At 40.5% G+C, this 20507-nt stretch overlaps 1 protein-coding gene across 1 annotated transcript in view; it reads left to right on the top strand.

The window, feature by feature from the left end:
* Positions 1–20507, top strand: part of STAU2 (staufen double-stranded RNA binding protein 2) — a 172904-nt gene that overhangs the window by 18942 nt on the left and 133455 nt on the right. Inside the window, exons 2-5 of the mRNA XM_084260187.1 lie at positions 1946–2153; positions 3247–3377; positions 8391–8550; positions 10695–10830. Of these exons, the coding sequence (XP_084116313.1) occupies positions 1955–2153; positions 3247–3377; positions 8391–8550; positions 10695–10830 (626 nt within the window). The 5' untranslated portion in view covers positions 1946–1954. The remainder of the gene's footprint in view (positions 1–1945; positions 2154–3246; positions 3378–8390; positions 8551–10694; positions 10831–20507) is intronic.

The following is a 20507-nucleotide window of genomic DNA, read 5'->3' on the forward strand; positions in this document are numbered from 1 at the left end:
ATTTAATGGGTGGACTGCTCAGTGGATAAGGAATTAGCTGGATGGTCATAGAGATGCAGTCAATTGCTTGATGTCCACGTGGAGACCAGTGATGAGTGGCGTTCCTCAGAGATTGGTACTGCACTGGCACTATTTAACATCTTTGGTAGAGACACAGACAGTGGGATCATGTGTACCCCTAGCAAGTTTGCTGATGACACCAAGCTATGTGGTGTGGTTGACACTGGAGGGAAGGGATGCCACCCAGATGGACCTTGACGGGCTTGAGAGGTGGGCCCATGGGAAGTTCATGAAGATCAGCAAGACTAAGTACAAGGTCCTGGACATGGGTTAGGGCAATTGCAACCACAGCTACAGGCTGGGTGGAGAATGGATTGAGAGCAGCACTGAGGAGAAGGACATGTGTATGTTGATCAACATGAGCTGGCAGTGCACGCTTGCAGCCCAGAAATCCAGCCATATCCTGGGCTGCATCAAAAAGAGCGTGATCAGCAGGTCAAGGGAGGAGCTTCTGCCTTTCTCCTCTGCCTTGCTGAGACCCCACCTGGGGTACGGCATCCAGCTCTGGGGTCCCCAACTTAAGAGGGACATGGAGCTGTTGGAACAAGTCCAGAGAAGAGCCACAAATATGATCAGAGGGCTGTAGCACATCTCCTGTGAAGACAGGCTGAGAGAATTGAGGTTGTTCAGCCTGGAGAAGAGAAGGCTCCAGGGAGACCTTACTGCAGCCTTCCAGTACCTGAAGGGGCCTTTAGGAAAGCTGGAGAGGGACTGTCAGGGAGCATAGCAACAAAGGGTAATGGCTTTAAACTAAAAAAGGGTAGGTTTAGGTTAGATATTAGGGAGAAACTCTACTGTGAGAGTGGTGAGGCTCTGGCACAGGCTGTCCAGAGAAGCTGTGGCTGCCCCCTCCCTGGCCCCATTCGAGGCCAGGCTGGATGGGTCTTTGGGCAACCTGGTCTAATGGGAGCTGCCCATGGGGCATGTTCTTTGAGGTCTCTTCCAACACAAACCTTTCTGTGATTCTATGATCCTGTTTGCTCCTTATGCTGAAAGGAGAAGCCCATGACTTTTTCCTGGAGGACTGCGAATGATTGCCTCCTTGCTTATTTGAGTGGATTGCTTGAGGTGCCTGCTGGCCTCTGAACTGCTCCCATGTGGTTTTTGCAGGAGTTTTTTTATCAGTAGCCAAATTTTTTTGCCAAGGAGCATACACTCAGTGAATACTATGAAGGAGCCGCGCCCTGACCCTGGTTATTTATGCACGTAGACTTAGCCAGAAACAGCTATTTGTAATAAAGAACCTAATTTGGGCAGATAAAGAGAGGTAATTAGTACCTGGCATATTCCAGGTAAATGCTTTAGGCACTGGATTAAGGGCTAGTTTAGGAAATCCTGGTGCCGGTGCTAGTAATTTATATAAGGATTGAAGTGCTCCAGTGGTGCACCAGCATGTTGGCTGGATAAGCAGTGATTTTTCAGAACTTGCTTCTTTGCTGTTGTTGTTTGTTTGTTTTTTTCTATTTTGGTAGCAGACAGGAAAAATGGGGATTTTCTCTTGTGGCCTTGTTTGCACTTTACTGGAAAAACGATGGCAAAAGGTTTCTACGACAGTTTGTTGCAAAGACATGATCTGTTTAATCTCATCCACAGAATAATTATATGGAATTCTATTCCATAGTAATCATTCTGCCTGCTGACTTTCAGGCAGCGTCACCCCATAGTTGAGCAGCATAACTTGTAGTCAGGGTGTGTGGGTTCTGCTCCGGTGATTTTCTTTGGTTGTGAACTCTGTGCAACAGTTTGAAAGTAATGCATGTAGAGGCATGACTTTCATGGGTAGTTTGTGACCCAGATCCAGGAGCAAAAAACATGTTAGTATCACTACTGTCATTTAACATTCAAAATGCAAAATGCCCTGCTGATAGTAATTTGTTTATTGCAGTGATAGGCAATGGCACAAGTTAAGATGCAGACTGCAACAAACCTGGCTGGACCTCCCATGTCCCCTATGGTGCTACCCCTACCAGTTGCAACTACAAATACACTGGGTCTGCCGTCCTCAATGAACGGGTCCATTTCGGAGTCGGCTGCCAGCTGTAGCAGTCCTACTGCCGGCCTTGTGGATCCCGCGCCTTCTAGCAACTCACCAGGTAAGTTGGTCCAGGGATATTTTCTTTGATGTTCAAATAAATCTTTTTGATGACTTGTTAAATTAAAAAATAAAGTTAGGTCTTAAAGAGGATTAAAGTAGAGGAGAAAAATCCTGTAGAAAAATCTTTTGCTAAATAGACTGTTTACTACGTTAAGCTTCTTTCACTGGGCTCAGACTTAGAGTGAAGTGTTGATCAGTGATAAAAAAGCTCAGAAAAGAACATGTCTATTTTGTTAAATTCTGAGCGTATCTTTTATAGAGAAGTTTTAGTGGTGCAGGAAGGTCTCCAAGTGTATTTCTCTTCCCTAGAACAGAATGTCTTCAGACTGCTTGGCAGTATTCAGTGTTTCCTTTGTAGCCTAATAAATGCTGTAGTTCCTATGCTGAACTGGGTATAAAATACAGAAATGTTATCCCCCAAAAATAAGCAGGAAATGACAGTGTATGTTAAGCACAAATAGAAATAAGTTGATAAAGAAACAGCAGAAGGTTAAAAAATAGTAAGGCAGCATACATGAAGTAAGTAGTCTTAAGAAAAGCAGAACAAAATCCTTAAAGGGCGAAGAAAGGTGTTCTTTGGGAGTGCTCCGAGAGTGACTTTGTTATTGTGAGAAAAGACTAAAACACTGGAAAGAAGCAGGGAGAAGTAAGTTAAACCACAGGGTTTCATCTGCTATATTTATCTTCTAACTCTTATGCTGTCCCCTTACGTGTCAAAGTGTTGAGAGAACCACACTGAAAGAGTAGTCAATTCCTGGAACCAGTATACTCCTGACAGTAAACTTTGTTGACATAGAAAATATAGCATATATATATGTCCTCCTATATGGTCATCTTTTTATAGAGACATTTTTGGAAATAAATAGTTGTATCTTTTTAAATTGCATGTAATCAAAGTGGTTATGAAATGAATAATCTCTATTATTAAATATGTAAATGGTATTTAACCATTGTACTTAGCATATGTGCAGAAATTATTTTTTTTAGCCAAAGTATTTTCTTTTCTAAGCATGCTGCTGCTTTTGCAAAGCTTTGCGAAGTTGTGAAGAATACATTTCTCCACACAAACTTTACAGACTCTTTATTTACAGCTCCTCTCCAAGATAACATGGCAAACCCCAAAGAGAAAACTCCAATGTGTCTGGTAAATGAGTTAGCCCGTTTCAATAGAATTCAACCCCAGTATAAGCTTCTGAATGAAAGAGGGCCTGCTCATGCCAAGGTAAGGTCACAGTTCCAGGTGATGAGCCATACGTTAAATGCTGAACAGATAATGTCATGGTCTGGACAAGATCGCTTGTCAAACACAGCCATGTTTCTAGTGTAGGGGGTTTCCTACTGTGCTTTATTTTGATATTTTTTTTCCACTATGCTTTCAGAAAGTATGTCTGTATCTCTGTTGCAGCCCTATAGATCATTTTGTAGCTTACTTTGACTTCCACCTTTGAGTTTATATTTGTTGGTCTCTTTAAAGAGCTTGTGAAGGTCTTTCCAGGGTATCACCACCCTTTCTTAATAATTTTGAAGCATTTGCTTTTTAAGCTGCATGAATCTTTTACCCAAATTGATGGGCCTCTGGTAACTACCTCTGCACTTGTTTCATGGTAGTGCAGATGACAACAAAGCTCATTTGTGTCATTTTTTAAAGCATTTATTGATATGATTCTGTGTCCATAAAGCGAATTGCATTGATACTGTATCTTTGGACGTTGCATTATAGGGCACAAACTTTCTTTTTGTTCCTTCCTTTAAATTCTGTGCAATTTTAAGATTTACAGTGATACTAAGACTCTTCATATGACTACAGCATTTATGTTGTTTCTAGTGAACCGGCAGTTAATTCTAGTCAGTTATCATACCAGTTTCTTTAGGATACTTTTGGATGATGGGGAATGCAGGGGGGTATTCTCATGATAATAATTTTCAGATGTACTTTTGAATTTCCTCCCTAGTTAGGAGCAATCTGAGGGAGGAAAAAAAGACTGGAAAATTCTGAGGAACACAATGGCATAATTAATAGCTGCTTTGTACTTGGTATTTCTAGAGTGGCAAAACTTCGTAAGACTGGGGTTACACTGCAGGTTAGTAACAGTTTCAGTTAGTCATGAGCTGTGTCTCTGCTGTTGCCCCTTGTTTTTCAGTTGTAGTTAATGTCAGCTAGTGCAGAGTAGATGCAAATCACTGACCTTTTAGTTTGACTGGTGTTCCTGCATCCTTTATGCTGGTGGAAATGATGTCAGCAGGTTCAGGGCTGCTTAGAATCAGCAGGCTTTCAGGATCCCTCATTGCAAATGGAGATGGAAGTGCTTCTCTCCTTCCTGGAGGCGTTTAGCACCACAGGATACACTGGTCAGTTGGTTCTAGGTTGTAGCATGTTAAATCGATGACACTTTCTGTAACTTTTCACTGTTGTGTTGTTTAGTTATTTTGAGACCTTCTTCCCATTACTGTGAAGTAAGAAGTGCTTTGGTTGTACCTAAAGATACGGTTTTGGCTGATTGTTTCCCTCAGCAGTACAGAGATTTGAGTTACCTTACATCCATGCTATTCTTTAAATTTTAGCAAGATAGGAAATAGTTAACATATATTTGCTATTACTTTTGAAGGAACTAATAGCATTGAAATTACTTGAACCTTAGCTGCACTTTTTGAAAGCCAGGTGTGCAATGGATTTCTTAATTTTTTCAGTTTTTCAATTTAGCTTTTATTATTTTTAGTTCCATTCATAGGGATAAAAAGAAAAATAAATGTGTGGTGTAGAGTCAGAAGAATACTGTCTGATTGTGATCTGTGCTGCAAATAAGAAAAACAAAGGAGGGAGGGGGATGAAGAGCAAGAGTGATATTAATAAGGCTATGGAGACTGGCATAGCTTCTACCTAAGAAAAGCAGGGGCATAGAAATTATTATGACCATATTAGCAGCTTAATATAATGTCTTGCTAGTAATATGATTATATACCTGATAGAATATGTGAAATAGAGCTGAGTCTGTCCTAGAAAGCCTGACCTGAAGGATGTAATGCTGCTGCTGCTATTTGCCATTTAAGGAGCATCTCACATTGCTTTCCTCCTACACATACTCTGTTCCTGTCCACTAGTAGTTTTCATGGTTTTCAGACACATGCTCCACAAGACAGCTGTCTGTGCCATGACCACAAATACCAGTTATTTTTTATAGTTTTTTTTCCTATCTGTCTCTGGAAAGGAAGCTTTGGCAACTGGGGGAATGGGTAACTGGAAACAGTTGAGCTGGGAGAGAAGTGGTGCCTCCTGACAGTGCAGTAAGTGTTCCTAGGAGTCTGCCATCCGGGTGGAATCTTCATCATAAGAAAAATCAGAAATTCTTTTTGGGTGTGTTCAATTGATTGACTGAACACAAGCCAGCAGTGTGCCAGGTGGCCAGGAAGGCCAGTGGCATCCTGGCTTGTATCAGAAGTAGTGTGGCCAGTAGGTCTAGGGACATGATTGTGCCCCTGCACTTGGCATTGGTGAGGCCACATCTCGAGTGCTGTGTGCAGTTTTGGGCCCCTCACTACAAGAAAGACATTGAAGTCCTGGAGTGTGTCCACAGAAGGGCTACCAGGCTGGTGAAGGGGCTGGAGAGCAAACCTTACGATGAGTGGCTGAGGGAACTGCAGTTGTTTAGCTTGCAGAAGAGAAGGCTGAGGGGAGACCTTATCACCACATACCTGGAAGGAGGTTGTAGAGAGGTGGATGTTGGTCTCTTCACCCAAGCAACAAGTGATAAGATGAGGGGGGATGGACAAAAGCTGCACCAGGGCAGGTTCAGATTAGACATTAGAAAAAAGTTCTTCACCAAAAGGGTTATCAGGCACTGGAACAAACTGCCCAGGGAGGCAGTTGAATCACCAACCCTGGATATATTTAAAAGACGGGTAGATGAGGTGCTTAGGCATATGGTTTAGCATAGGACAGGTGTGGTTGGACTCGATCATTTAAAGGTCTTTTCTAATCTAGTGATTCTGTGATCATTGCTTCTGTGCTTCTATGTCAATGGCATCTGAGGAGACAAAAGAGACAGTGGCAAAAGAAAGTGGATGGTTGTACAGTAAAGAGGGAAAGTGGCAAGGAGCAGGCTGCCCAGGGAATGGGTTGAGTCACCATCCCTGGAGGTATCGAAAAGATGTGTAGATGTGGTGCTTGGGGATATGGTTTAGCAGTGGACATAGCAGTGCTAGGTCAAGGGGTGTACTTGGTGATCTGAAGGGTTTTTTGCAGCCAAAATGATTCTGTAACACTTCAGAAGTTTGGGAAGGAGGAAAGAGAAAGTGAGGAGCCAGAGCTAGGGGAGATTGACCTTATGAGCACAGTGGAGTAAGGACGAGCACAAAGCATGGTGGCCTTTGTGCTTCCACTCTCTAACCATCAGGTAATTAGGTTGAATGTAAGAAATACAGACTTAGAAAATTGATGAGAAATGCCTGTCAGCTTAGGTCCTGCGGAACTTGAGTACTTCATTGTCTGCTCCAGACTTTGCTTTAAGCAATTTTACTCCTTTAATTAAATTCTCACCTACTACTGTGTGTGGGTGTTTTGCAGGAGTATTTTGTCAGATGGGCTAAGTGAGAAGGTTAGAGTTTGAGCTATAGAAATCTACCGAGCAAGCCTTTTATTATCTTGAATTTATTTATTGCCCTAAGCATTGAGGGGAGAGTTATAAATAGATAAGTAGCCATTATTCATCATAATTTGATTGAAGTTCTAGATAATTTTTCTCCTATGAGAATACTACACCAATACTTTATTGCAAAATATAGAACATGTAAACTCAAGATCCAGAAATCAAATTGCAGCTCCTTTAGTGATAAGGATGTATGTTTATAGATAATTTATATAATTATGTGTATTTAGCTCTGATATCCAGGTTGGCTTTCAGGTGGGGGTAGGGTTTGACAGTGCAAAATTAAGAGACGATTTGTGAGGAAATTGTCGTGACTGCTGTGGAAAAAAAAGCATGGCTGTAGGAACTGTGATCCAGGGACTGGCACTGTGCTGCTGAAAATTACAGTAGGCCAAAACTTAAGCCTGTAATTAAGACACAAGTATGTATTTATAGCGTTCAGTTCATAGGCGCTGCGTGCATGTGCATAGGGCTGAGCTGGGACGCACGTACGCACTTGGGTTCAAATGCTTGTTTGCCAGTACATGCTAAATGAAAATATCAGCTAAGGCAAATTTAAAAGTTGTCAGTTCTGTCTGTCTCTAGATACCTGGTGCTGGATCTAGCAAGTTTAAACAATATTAAAACTTAGAGAGCAAATAATTCTCCAGATGAAAATTACACTTCATATACTCCTCACGGTAATACGTAGATTTCTTTATGTTGCCTCAAGTAAGTTAGTGTGTTTTCTGAGGTAGGTATATCTTAGTTTACTGTGTGTGACTATTAAATCTTGCCTTATCTGTATGGAATTGGTATGGAAAAGACATTCAGTTCTTACCTTTTATCCTCTTGTTCTTAAATGTTCAAATTTGAACCTGTATGTATTGTATAGAAGACAGACTATCTTAAATGTGTTTTATTGTAGTGACTTGCACAGCATAGCTACTGCTTAAAATAATCTTTTATTGAAGATTTTAAAATATAAATGGGCTTTATCAGTAGTCAATTTAATTCAAAAAAGATAATACTTATTTTCTTTCTTTCTTTATATTTTTGAACGTATTTGAGTTGTGATGCTGCCTTAACAACACACATTATTTTCAAAATTCAGAGAGTGTGAGAAATTCTTTCACTGTGTAAAAATGCGAAACACATTCTCTGCTGCCTTAAAAGAGAGTGCAGTCATTTGTATTTGTTAAGCATTACTACAAAGTTACTTCTTTTTTTGTTTTAATAGCATTTTTAACCTGTTTTCTACAGGTAAAAGTGACTAAATGTGTTCAAATGTGTGAAGAAATACAGTCTTAGCCAACCTGTATATAGCCTTTAGAGAGCAGAGGACCAGTTTGCAGTTATTATTACTTGGTTTAAACAGTATTCTGTTCTTTGATGGTTGACATTAACATTATGCTGGTTTACTTTGTCATATAAAAGGCCAGATATCGCCCACTGATAAGGACACTGGTCTCTGTCAGAATCAGATGTGTTACCTAGGAGTTGAATTTGATGAAAAGAGCACAGCTTCTCTTAGGCCCTGGAAGTTTGTATACAGAGTGGTCTAACCCACAGTGATAATCTTGCCAGTGTTTACCTGTTCTTTGTCTTTGAAGATGTTCACAGTGCAGCTGACTCTTGGAGAACAGACCTGGGAAGCTGAAGGAAGCAGTATTAAAAAAGCCCAACATGCTGCTGCTAGCAAAGCGTTGAATGAAACCACCCTTCCCAAACCAACACCTAGACCACCCAAAAATAATGTTAACAATAATCCAGGTAAGACATTTCCCTCTCTGTGTTAAACCTTGTTGAAGTGTTGGAATAGTCAATAAATTTAACAAGTTGTATGTGAAGTTGGAGGATGAGAATCAACACAGTTGTCTTATAGGTATGATAGTACACTGGAGAACCTCTAGTGAGTGTGCACAAGAGAATTTTCAGTGGGCATACCTAAAATGATTAAACTGTAATTGGAATTATTTAGCTGAACCTCGGATGTATACATCCATACCAAATGATGGTATGGGATTAACAGAAGACAGGACAAAATCAGACTGGACTGACTGTTATTACTATAATAAAACTTTTTTCCCAAGAGTTGTTTTAGCTAATTTTCTGGTGAAATTGGAACTTTTATCCAGTACAACCCTGTGAATTTGCATCTCTTGTGTAAATCAACCGTCAGGATTTGGTATGAGAACTTTGAAAAGTATTTTCCTTCATAACAACCTGTGCTTTTAAAAAGGGTTCAGATGGCTTTAGAAGCTTTTGTTTCAATAATAGAAAGAATGTGGATTGGTGTGTTGCATCCTTCATTTTGAGGTGTTACCTGTGAGTTGTCTTCTATGCATGCAGCACATTTTCAGGCACACCTCTCAGCCACGTGTTCAGTGATCTGTTCTGTCTTGTTCAATAAAATAAATAAAAATAACATTCCTTACTGTATTTCAAACTGAGATCAAAGAAAGCAAGCTGTGAGAAAATAATGTCATCTTTTCCTTTTCACACTCCTTCCCCCCCTCCCTTTTCACTTCCCTTTTTATTTCCCTGCCGTCCCACCCACCTGTTTTGTAAAAATTTTTGTTCTTATATTAAAGCCATTTAAAAAAGAAAAAAAAAAAGGGTGCTTCAGCCAGAGCATCAGCCCTTAAGGCTTGTTTGAGAGTGATGTGATAGTGCTCTCTGCTCTTTTGGAGGACACCACATTCCTTCTCCAGACCCAGGACACCGGTTTTGCCCCAGGTCCTTCACCGTCACAGTCACTTTGGCTGTTCAGAAAGCTGGAGGCTCAAACCTCTGTAAAAAAGTGATCCTGGGGTTGATTCTTGACCTTGCAGAGTATTACTTGGCTTCTCTGAGTGTATCCTTAAAGAGAGTTCATTAAAAATCATATCACTTGAGTCTGTAATTTTGCTCTAAGAATATGGTATATGCCCAGGTATCTTCTCATCAAAATGACATTTTAATTTTTATTGTATAGTTGAATTCATAGTCACTCCTTGCTCTGGAAAATATAATTGTATAATATTTATTGCATACAATTTTTCATCAATTGGCATATAAAGCTTCAGTGGAGGGTTGGAAATGCATCATAGTTGTAGGGCTAAATGCATTTGAACCTCTTAGGAAAATATTCTGAAAAAATATTAACTCCTTGTTACTGGAATGTTAATTGTGCTCGTTTAGGGTTTTCCTTAGCACAGTCGGGGAATACTATAGCCGAACATTTTATTTAATAAATAAAGAAATAAACGAAGCCACAGTGTAGCTTTTTATTTGACATTTTTGAGACCATGCTGGTGAGCAGGAGCTGGCTGCTTTCTGTCTTTGTGCTCTGTCACCAGTAGGTGGCTGTAGAGACACTGATTTCCAGTAGTTTTATTTCGGTCCCTTAGGTCATTCCTGTTCGTTTTCAGTCATAGTCTTGTTTTCATGTCTTGCAAATAAAATGTTTTTTCTGACTCATAAGATTACCAAATGGCTGCAGTCATGCCTACTGCTGCTTCTTTGTTTCAGGGCCTCTTTGGAGTAACTGTGGTTCTGTTTAATGGTGTTCAGTGGGAGGAGATGTTATTCTTTTTATCTTTATAGTTTCAGAAAGTGTGATAAGTTATTATAGGCACTTTGGAAAGGTGATTAACCGGCTTGATTACAGCACTGCCTATTTCATTCATATGTGAAGATTAATGGACTGAAACTGCATGGAGATAGCACTGACATGCTACTTTTCATCACTTGTGATGAAGTTGACATCTGTAATTCCTATCTTTTAGATAAACTGAAATGACATTGTAGCTACTTCTTTTTTAACATAAGAACAAAAAAATTATGCAGCTCTCTGCTGCTCATCTCAGTCCTGCTTGTGTATTTTGCAGTATCTGTGATTTAAGTGCCTTACATGAATTGTTTGTTCTTTGCAGGCAGTATAACTCCAACAGTGGAGCTGAATGGTCTGGCTATGAAAAGAGGAGAGCCTGCCATCTACAGGCCATTAGATCCAAAGCCAATTCCCAATTATAGAGCAAATTATAACTTCCGGGGCATGTACAATCAGAGGTTTGTACTTTTTCTGTTATTTGATGTTTTTTAGCATTTGCTTATCCATGTGTTCTAAATATTTATGAACTTCCTAGGTTACTTCAGAGTAGAATAAACCTAAGAATTTTTACTAAGGAGAGTCTTTGCAGCCGTATTTAGAAACATGCACAATTTCCTTCTGAAAGAAGACAGATGCCCTATACATGTCACAAGGAATAAAGACACGTAAATCAACTGTTTCTACTTTTTTAATGTGCATACTGGAGTTACAGCCTGTGGCCATGGCAGTGAGGAGGCAGAGAATTAACGTACTGTAGTAAGTTGGAGTAGATGTCGAGAGGGCGGCATTCACAATTTTATTTTTAAATTGTCACATCCTTGAAGAGTGAAAAAAAAATTAAGTAGGTGGAGTTGTTTACTTAGTTGATCATCCAAATATTTCTTTCTTTGATATGCTCTAAATTTTTGAAACATCTTCACCTTTGGTATTCATACAAGTGGATTACACATAGGAGAAACCGCTCCAGCTTATCCTGAATGTAATTTGTATCTAATGCAACAGTAATGGAAGTAATAATATATATTATTTTGCAGTCCCAAGAACTTCTTTCTCAGAGACAGGTTTTCTTTCCATTTTTCCTTATTTTTCTGCAGAGGAACTCTTAATAGATCAGGTCTTCTGGAGATACCAAGTATAAACTCTAAAATAAGACAAAAACAAAATAGGCCAGGAATTCCTAATAGCATGTTTACTTGGTAAAAAATGTTGACTTTCTTTTAAAGGTTGGCATAATGGATTTCCTATCAATTTTTACACATCTCATAATTTTCAGGAAGAATGACATTATGAGCTCTGAAGAGTATTTTTGGTGCAAAATGTTTTAAGATTAAGGAGTTTGAAAGGCACATGCAACATTTCAGAATTGTCTAAGGAATTAAATACCTGAATTGACTTAATCTTTTTTTTAACTTTCCCCCAGATTTTTAAAACATGATAACTCTAAGGGTTTAACATTTAACTCTTGATTTTTTTTTTCAATGGCAGCAATACCTAGAACAGTAAAAGCCTAAAGTAGCCCAGAAGAAAACTCATTCGTGACAGAGCAGTGCCTGGTGATTTTATTACTTGTGTTATATTTCTGGTCACTGCTGACCCGAGTCTCTGCTTACATATGTAATGATTTTAAAAACCAACTATGGTGCCTGAAATTAGTTTTCTTTTTTAATATTTAGAAATCCTACATTTATTTGAGTAGCCATCACAATGAGGTTAGTTTGAGTAACAGATAAAAAGGCTAGGCTGGAAAAAATGTAAGCTAGTAAAAAAAACATAAAATGGGGAACTCTGGGCGCTGAACTTAGTTGTTGAAACACATTTGTGGAAGCAGAACCTGGAATGCTTGTCAGTTGCTAACTTTTATGAATTAATTTCTTTTTATAGAAAACGAGTGGTATTTCTAAGTGCAGTCTTTAGGTTTGCTTCTTTGTGAATTGTCTTTCTTCGGAACTGTGTTCCCATGTTTGGGTAAAATGGTACATGAGCTTTATTCCTCTGGGCGCATTAGGTAGCTGAGGGCATTTGATTTCAGTGACTGCAGAACAAACAGGGTGGGACAGGAGGTCAGGATCTGTTTGCCTGCTTCACTGTTCTTACTTGAGTGCAGTTGGCCACCCTAGTAATTCTCCGGCTAGTAAATTGATGAATAACTAAAACTAAGTAGTGAATAGGTAGATCTGGGGCCCACAGTACAAGAAAGATGTAGAACTGTTGGAGAGGGTTCAGAGGAGGGCCACGAAGATCATCAGAGGGTTGGAGTACCTCCCCTACGAAGAGAGGCTGAGGGAGCTGGGCTTGTTCATCCTAGAGAAGAGAAGGCTGTGGGGGGACCTCATTGCAGCCTTCCAGTACCTGAAGGGAACATATAAACAGTAGGGGAATCAACTTTTTAAAAGGGTAGACAATGGCAAGACAAGCGCTAATGGATTAAAGCTAAAGAAAGAAAGGTTTAAATTAGATACGAGGGGGAAGTTTTTTACAGAGAGAGTGGTGAGGTGCTGGAACAGGCTGCCCAGAGAGGTGGTGGATGCCCCATCCCTGTAGGTGTTCAAGGCCAGGTTGGATGAGTCCCCTGGGCAACCTTGTGTAGATCCAGGCCTGGAGGTTGGTGTCCCTGCCTCTGGCAGGGAGTTGGAACTCTGGGATTCTTGGGATCCCTTCCAACACATGCCATTCTTTGATTCTATGATCTGTGTGTCTGCATAAACACATACCCCTGTGCATAGACCAGCTCACACACAAATAGCAGGGTAAAGAGGAAAGAGAAGAATGATGCCAGGTAGTACTGGTTTGGGACTACTCCTGCCTTGGAAATAACTGTTCATCATCTTGTTTTGCACTGAGAGGTGCTGATCCATTATGATCCCAGTAAGAAAGGCATTTAGACTCCATAAGGTATGCTGTTTGTTAGAGCTGACAGTGTAAGAAGAGAATAGCATAGATCATTTTCCACCCCTTCAGATGCTGGGAGCCATGGGCAGTGTAGCGCTGAACAGAACTCTGACCCATGAGCAGCATGACGTGCAGATCTCGGTACAGCAGAGATCCTGCCCATCTCAGCCACTCACACTCTTACAGGATTTTCATACAAGGGAACAACTCTGTCATTGGTACAATCAGACCAGAGACAGTCTTCACAGGAGAGCTTCTTGCTGTGTTAGATAAAGGCAAAGCCACAGAGAGAGAGCTGCCTGCCAGCCCCTCTCTTGCAGAGAGCCTGTCCTGCAGCTGAGGGGTTTGTGCAGCTTGCAAGCCACTTGATGCCCAGGATCTCTTTTTTTAAAAATGTGCTCTTCACATAGTTGAGGATACAGATTAAGGTTAGGAGACTGTGCTAGGGAGCTTGGATTCTGGCAAGATGAGTGACTCAAGAAAAAAAAAAGAAGTATTAAGTTCATCCCAGGGCATATCTTTAGACCAGTTAAGTCTGGTGTTTCAAGTGGCACAAAAGATCCTTTTCAGTAACTCATGGAAATGTGGCCTAAGAGCTGCTATTTGTATGCAAAGTTGAGGGCTAGCTTCCCTGTCAGGATAAGATGATTTATGTTGAGGTGGCAGTGATTCCTCCTCCTTTCTTTGTTCTCAGCCTTTGTGTCCCTGGAGTTTCCTGGCTCCAGCGCTGGGAGTTGAGCAGTTTGGAATTGAGTCCATTTCCAAGGGGAGAGGAAAGGAGAAGTTACTGCTAGACTTAAAACTGTCCTTAAACACCTCCTCACCTAGTCACACAGGAGTTTGTGCCCTCACTGGAGAGAGGGCAGGAATGTGTGTTTGGGAGTTAAGGGCAGCTCAGCCCGATTTAAACATGCAAAGAACTAACTACATTCTCATGCAGTAGGGTGTATTTGTGTGGGCAGTCTGATGCACAGAAGATGTTGAACCGGGTTTACATGCAGGGTGCAAAAGATGTGGTTGCAAGATCTGTAGCTGATAGCATAAACTGATACTGAAGATGGAATTTACTTTCATGGAAAAAAGGAAAGTAGGCAAGGGAGAGGGGGAAAATAGAGAAAGGAGAAAGTTTCTGCAGTGGCCAGCTTGGAAGGTTGGGCTCTGCAAGAAGAGCATCCTCCTCTGGGTGTCCTTTCCAATACAGCAAGTGTTCTCCATAACAGTTGACCATAGTAATTCTGTGATTTGCATGAGGACCTGCTCAAGCTCTTTGTTGCTTGTTCCTGCTTGTGATGCTGGTAGTGTTGCATCAGCACAGGCCTTGAATACTGGCTGCTTACTAAGCTTTGCCTGCATGTTATTGGGCTCCATATTGTATACTGAAAGTTACTGCCAGGTTATAGGAAAAGGAAAGAGGAGAAGGGCATGATGTAGGTACAACACTGCTGACATTGATATTTGCAGGTGAAGGGCCTTGAGAATAACAGCTTGGGGAGAACAGCAAGGGGAAAATAAATCCATAGAAACTCAGGAAAACACATGGCCAGGTGGCTTAGGAGAGGAGTTAAAGAGCTGCAGGTGGAAAGCAGGCTCTACAGATTGGAAAAGCAAAACTCTAGTATACATCTGGTATACAAAAAAATGGGTATACCAAAAAAGACAGCAGAGGGTAAGGCATATAAGGCAGCTTGTAAAACCAGGTTAAGTCTCTTCCTGTGCTGGAGCAAGCCTGCTCTTCTCTTAGGGGATAATTAAGTAGGTAAGACACAGTCCATTTTGGGAGTGGGTGAGGTGTGGGCATATTAACCTGGCTTTTCATTCAAACTAGAGCTAGCAAATGCAACACGTGCTGGGTTGTCAGCACCGGGCCACTGCTGTCACACTGCATCTCGACCCGAGCTGATGAAGTCTGTGTGATGCTGAGTTGAGTCATATGAAGTTATCAGCTTAGGTCTCTGGTCGGTTGTGTTTCTGTATGCTGGAGTTCCTGTCACAGTATAGATAACAGCTTCAACATTTTTAATCTCATTCTGCTGAAGCAGCTTGGGAGTTCTCTCTGGATTTTCTTTATTCAAGTAAAATCTGTGCAGGTTTGGTACTAGGAAGCTTGATGGCCTCTGGTAACGAGGCAGAACAGAGAGAAGTTATCCAGCCATGTTAGACAACTTTTTATTTAACAAAGCTTTCTGTATTACTGACAGAGATTATAATAAAGACAAAAAACACCCCATATTCTGGCACTCAAAATTTACCAGTTGCATCCTGGTTTTTTAAAGCCTCACATGTTGGTGTTTTAAGCAATTTTGCAACAGTCATGTGACTTCCTGCTCAAACAAATATACATTATGGAAAAGCTACAACACTTGAGCACTGCATTTTGTATGGCTTCTTTTATCTAAGAGCTTTACGAGCTGCCTCTGGGGAAGGAAGTGCTGATGCTTTCAGGGCCTGTTTGCTGATGTAGGTTGTGTGTTTTTTCAGCACACTGTTTGGCACGATTCAGTGGAACTGGCACGCTACTCAGAGGAGGCCAAGCCTTGAAATGGCAAGTTAGGTTTGAGAAATATTGGCAGAGTTGAGGATGAAACATGTGCTTACTACTCCTGTCTAATGCTAGAATATGTACTCCCTCTCATCCCTGAGTATGCAGTTGGCTTAAGCCATGTTACAAATAATTAAAATCATGGCTATTCAAATTAGAGCCATTAAAGGATAAAATAAGATATAAAGTTCTGACTACAGCGTCGTCCACCTTGCCTTATAGCTATTGAATGCTGGTTTGGTTTATGACATTTTTTTTCAATTAGGATTGAGGAGAGTCATTCCTGAAGTTTAATTGTCCTGCAGTATTTTCAATTATAGGATGTCTGTAAATGACAAATCAGAAATGATATCTTCCTGACTTACCCAAACCAAGTGGTGTTTTCAGCCAAGAAATAAAACCACTAGAATCTGAAAAGCAGCCTTTGATGTTTTAGAATGGAAAGTATTGTCAAAGGAATCACAAAACTCAACCTTTGTTTTTTGAGAGAATTCAGAAGTTATTTGCTTATTACATAAAATGCCTTAAAATATGTCTTGCCACAATCTGGAGAGCTTGAAAAACCTTGATTAAAAAAAAGCCTTCAAAATTAAAACCACTTGTGAAGTATAGGAACAAAGAAAATACAAAACAACGACAAGCTAAAGAATGGAAGTAAAATAATTAAAGCAGTTTCTTGTTTGGTTTTGAGGAATTTGGGTGGTGTCATAGTTCTTTAAGTATTGCACGCAACGCAGTAGTGTTCTTGGGATAAACTCTAGCTTCTGTGCATTGCTGTTCAATAGTTTCTGCTGGACTGAGCCTTCATGTTAATTTTGTTTATGCTTGCTTCTTCCTGAATATAGATTGTTTGCAAGACCAAACTTGGAGAAATAAAGAAGCAGCATATCCTTATGTTTTCTGGAGCCAGCTGAGCTGCCTGGCCATAAAGCACAAGGCATTGCTCTATGTGGGCATGCAGTTCCTACCTAGTGGGTCAGGAGCTTGCCTACTGGGCACTGAGATGCTGCACAAGACTGTTTGCATAGACTTAGTTGCTCTGGAAATTATGTTTCTCAGCCCTGTGGACTACTGCCCTAAATACTGAATCAGCTCTTTAAAAAATGAGGTATAATAAAAGGAAGTTTGAGTCTTTGGCCAACTAATTCTGCTACTGATAGCTTCATGGTGGGCTAATGTGTTCTCTCATCTAGTGATCAAAAAGAAAATAGACCATGTAATTATTGGATAAATTGATAAAATTGTCAGATCAGATGAATAAAAGGTTGTACAGTAAAGGAATGGAATAAAATGAGAAGTTTGTTCCTTGTGTGAATGCTGAGTTGAAGATCAAATATGTGCATCAAAGGGAACAGATTTGAGGCTAGTGTTATCTGATGCTGAGTGCAGTCTAAATCCTCAGCTAGCTTCATTTGTTCCACAATGGTTATGTAGTTTTATGGAAAAAAGGAAAATCTAGCCAGGAGAAAATGTGTAAAAGCCAAATTTTGAAGTAGGTTGTACTGCAGGAGACAAGATAAAATCTGTTGGGACTATCCAGAAGTACACCTACAATTATACAACCCAGTTGCTTAATTTACAGGAAAGGAACAAAGTCTGAAAGTCTTCTGGCATTCGGAAGTCCTTTTGTGCTGCCTGAACACCCTGTTTACTTTCTAGATCTCTCTCTGCATGGAGAGCCTCATCCATTTGAGGTACAAATAGTCCAGTGCATAATATCGAGGGTTGTTGGACCTGAAAGACTTTCATCTACTGTTGGTTAGATCAGCCAGTAGCCTGGAAAAGGTAAAGTTCAGATTACTCTTTGGAGACTGCTCGTGACTCCAGGCATGCGATTAGCCTATTATCTGCTGCTGGATTCCAGCTATGGAGGCTTTCTGCAGCACAGGAAGATTTAATGCACAGCTGTGTACAAAGCAGATTTTTTTTCCCCTAGCATATGTATTGTGGCAGATGTGAGGACACTAAGTTTCCTAAACATAGGCCTCTAGTGCCACTTGAGACATTATAGAGTCTTTGAGACGTCCACATGGGACCAGTGGGTTTGGCAAGAGACCTTTGCTAAAGTGGCAGCTGAAGGCCCGGCAAGATAACCTAGAGCCTTTCAAATGGCCCTGTGTAGCTATGTTTAGGCAATTGAAGGAAGCCCTAAAAACAGCATTCAATCATCATACTATTTCGTATAATCCACCAGGACTCCAGCTGTTCATGGGAAACGTGCTTTTCATCGATCCGTCCTGTGTCACATCATGTGGATATCTTAGGTGCAGGACTGCATCTGATGGTACTGTGTGCTGGGGTTTAGGCTGCTTGGTGCTGTTCTTTACAGCGCTGGTGGGATTCAGTTCCAACCTTAGATACCTAAATAGTCTCTGCCTGTGCACCGGAAACCTAGTCTGACACTATAACCAGTGGAAGGTCTAGTCAGAGAGTCACTCACTAGTAGAGGATGCTGTTTGTCACACCATAAACTGTCTGTGTTTTGTATGGATATCTCCAGAGCTTCACCATTATAGCAACTTAGTTTCTACAGGTTAACTAAATAACCTAAATTTAGGCATCTGACTCTAGACCTGGATCCTACTCTGAGAAATAATCCTAAGAATGTTGATTTGTAATAATATTATGAGCGCTATAGGTGTTATAGTGGGAGTCATCTGACTATCGCAGTGGAAGGACTGGAAGAAGTTAAGAATCTCTCCCCAGAAAGAAGAGGGGTATCAGAAGAGCAAACTCTAGGGATGTAAATCTGGGTAATAACAGTTCTAACAAGAAACAGGCATTCTGGTACTGAAATGCTTTTGATTTAACAAGGAAGCATTTTGCTGCAAAAAAACTACTAGGCTGTGGATACTGGGGCCCTTAACTCCCCAGGTGAAGTGGACCCTCGATTCTGAAGTTTGTTGCATGAAACAGAGTTAATCACAGGAGAATAAACCCCTCAGTCCAGGAGTGGGATGGGGTGGCACTGGGATTTTTACCTTGCTACAGTTGTTGCCTTCAGCCGTAGGGTACAACGTCCTTTCCCTAAAAAGCTCAGGAGTCTGAGGTGCTCTGCCTCCATTTTCAGTTGGCGTTGTAAAATTTGGTCCTTAAAACTTGCATTTTATGGATCAAGAGGTATAATGATAAAGATGTTTACGGGCTGACTTAGGAAAAACTCCTTTCTGCATTCCCTGCTCACCTCCCAACCTTTTGGATAAATGGACAAAACCACTTTTTGAAGACATACTAAGAACTACATGGAAATAGAAATTGATTAGAATAGGTTATATCTCCTTAGATAAACTGTGATTTCATTCTGAAAAACAGGGATTTCAGAGAGTTAAAATTCAGGGAAAGAAATGATAGTCGTAAGAGTAATGAAAGTGATTGTTCAGATGAGCAATTGAATTGGTCACTGGAAACTGCTGATTTATGCCATTAGGTGGCAGCATGAATTTGCGTTTTGGTGTAAGGATTTTGCAGCAGAAGCACTCTTTCAAAAGTTGCCTTTTTCTACTCTAAAGCTTTTCATGACTTTAAAATGTCGTAATTCCAGCATAAAACAATTAAAACCAGGTTTGCTGCAGTGTTTTGTCTCATCGTTTTCTTCAAGCTTCCTTCTCCTATAACGATTTAGGCTACAGTGCAATAACTTCAGTGATACTTTCCTTTTTTTTTAATGGAAATCTAGTATGAGTAAAGGAGTTTAGTTTATTCACAGAGACAGCAAGAATTCCATGTTTCACCACATTATTTAATTTCCCAGGCATTTCTATAAAGACATTTCTTTAAAGACAAGGCTGCAACTCGGCCACCAAGCCTGCAGTCTGTACATACTAATGGTGCTTTCTGGTGATGTGGACATCACTTGGAGGGGATTGAGATTGACAACTGATAACTGATTCAGTTTTGTGTACATTACCAGTTGAGACAGGATTCGGATCACATCTTAAAGCAAACTGTTGTGCATCACCCTGTTTTTACCCTGCTAGTTTATCAGCGCTGTGGTGTAATAATCCACTCACAGACTTTTAAATGAAATCTTTGTGTTCATCTTCTGCATGCTATGTTTCACTTCCCCTGGCCTGTGTGTTCCCACTCATTGCCTGCCTCCCACACAGACAAACTGTTGTAAGGGAAGGGTTGAGTACAGCTGTGCTAGGATATTTCTTTGCTAGTATTTGTTTCTAGGAAAGGAAAAGGGAGAAAGTCAGTCCATTTCCTGTTGGTTTAAAACAGCAAAAACATCTGTTTGTCTTAAGATAGTTTTCCCGAAAGAACAGTGGCAAGGGAGCTTGCAGGTGATGAGCTTTGCCATTGCCAGTAGCTATCAGTTTAGACAATAGCCATTAGTATGGTTGGCTTAAAAAAGAAATCCAACAAAAATGCCTACAGTGACAGAGGATATTTATTCCTGCAATAAAATGTTTGACAGCCAGTGTTTAATTTCTATGGTGTTTTAAATCATAAAAATGCTTAAGTGTATGTGGGATCAGAAAACCCAGATTCTTCTGTGGAATCTACAGACTCCATTAAATTCTGCCTGAAAGCAGCTTTTCTGCAGTCCCCTCACCCTGTTAGGGTGAAGTTTCGCAGCGCTCACAAAATGGTGTTAGGTGACGTGTGTTCTGGCGCTGTGCATGTAATCCCTCTGACAAATGCATCCCATCGCTACCATCCACTCTGTTAATGGGTGCATTTAACCTAGCAGGGATCAATAAA

This window comes from Gallinula chloropus, assembly GCF_964237585.1.
Source record: "Gallinula chloropus genome assembly, chromosome: 2".
Lineage (NCBI taxonomy): Eukaryota > Metazoa > Chordata > Aves > Gruiformes > Rallidae > Gallinula > Gallinula chloropus.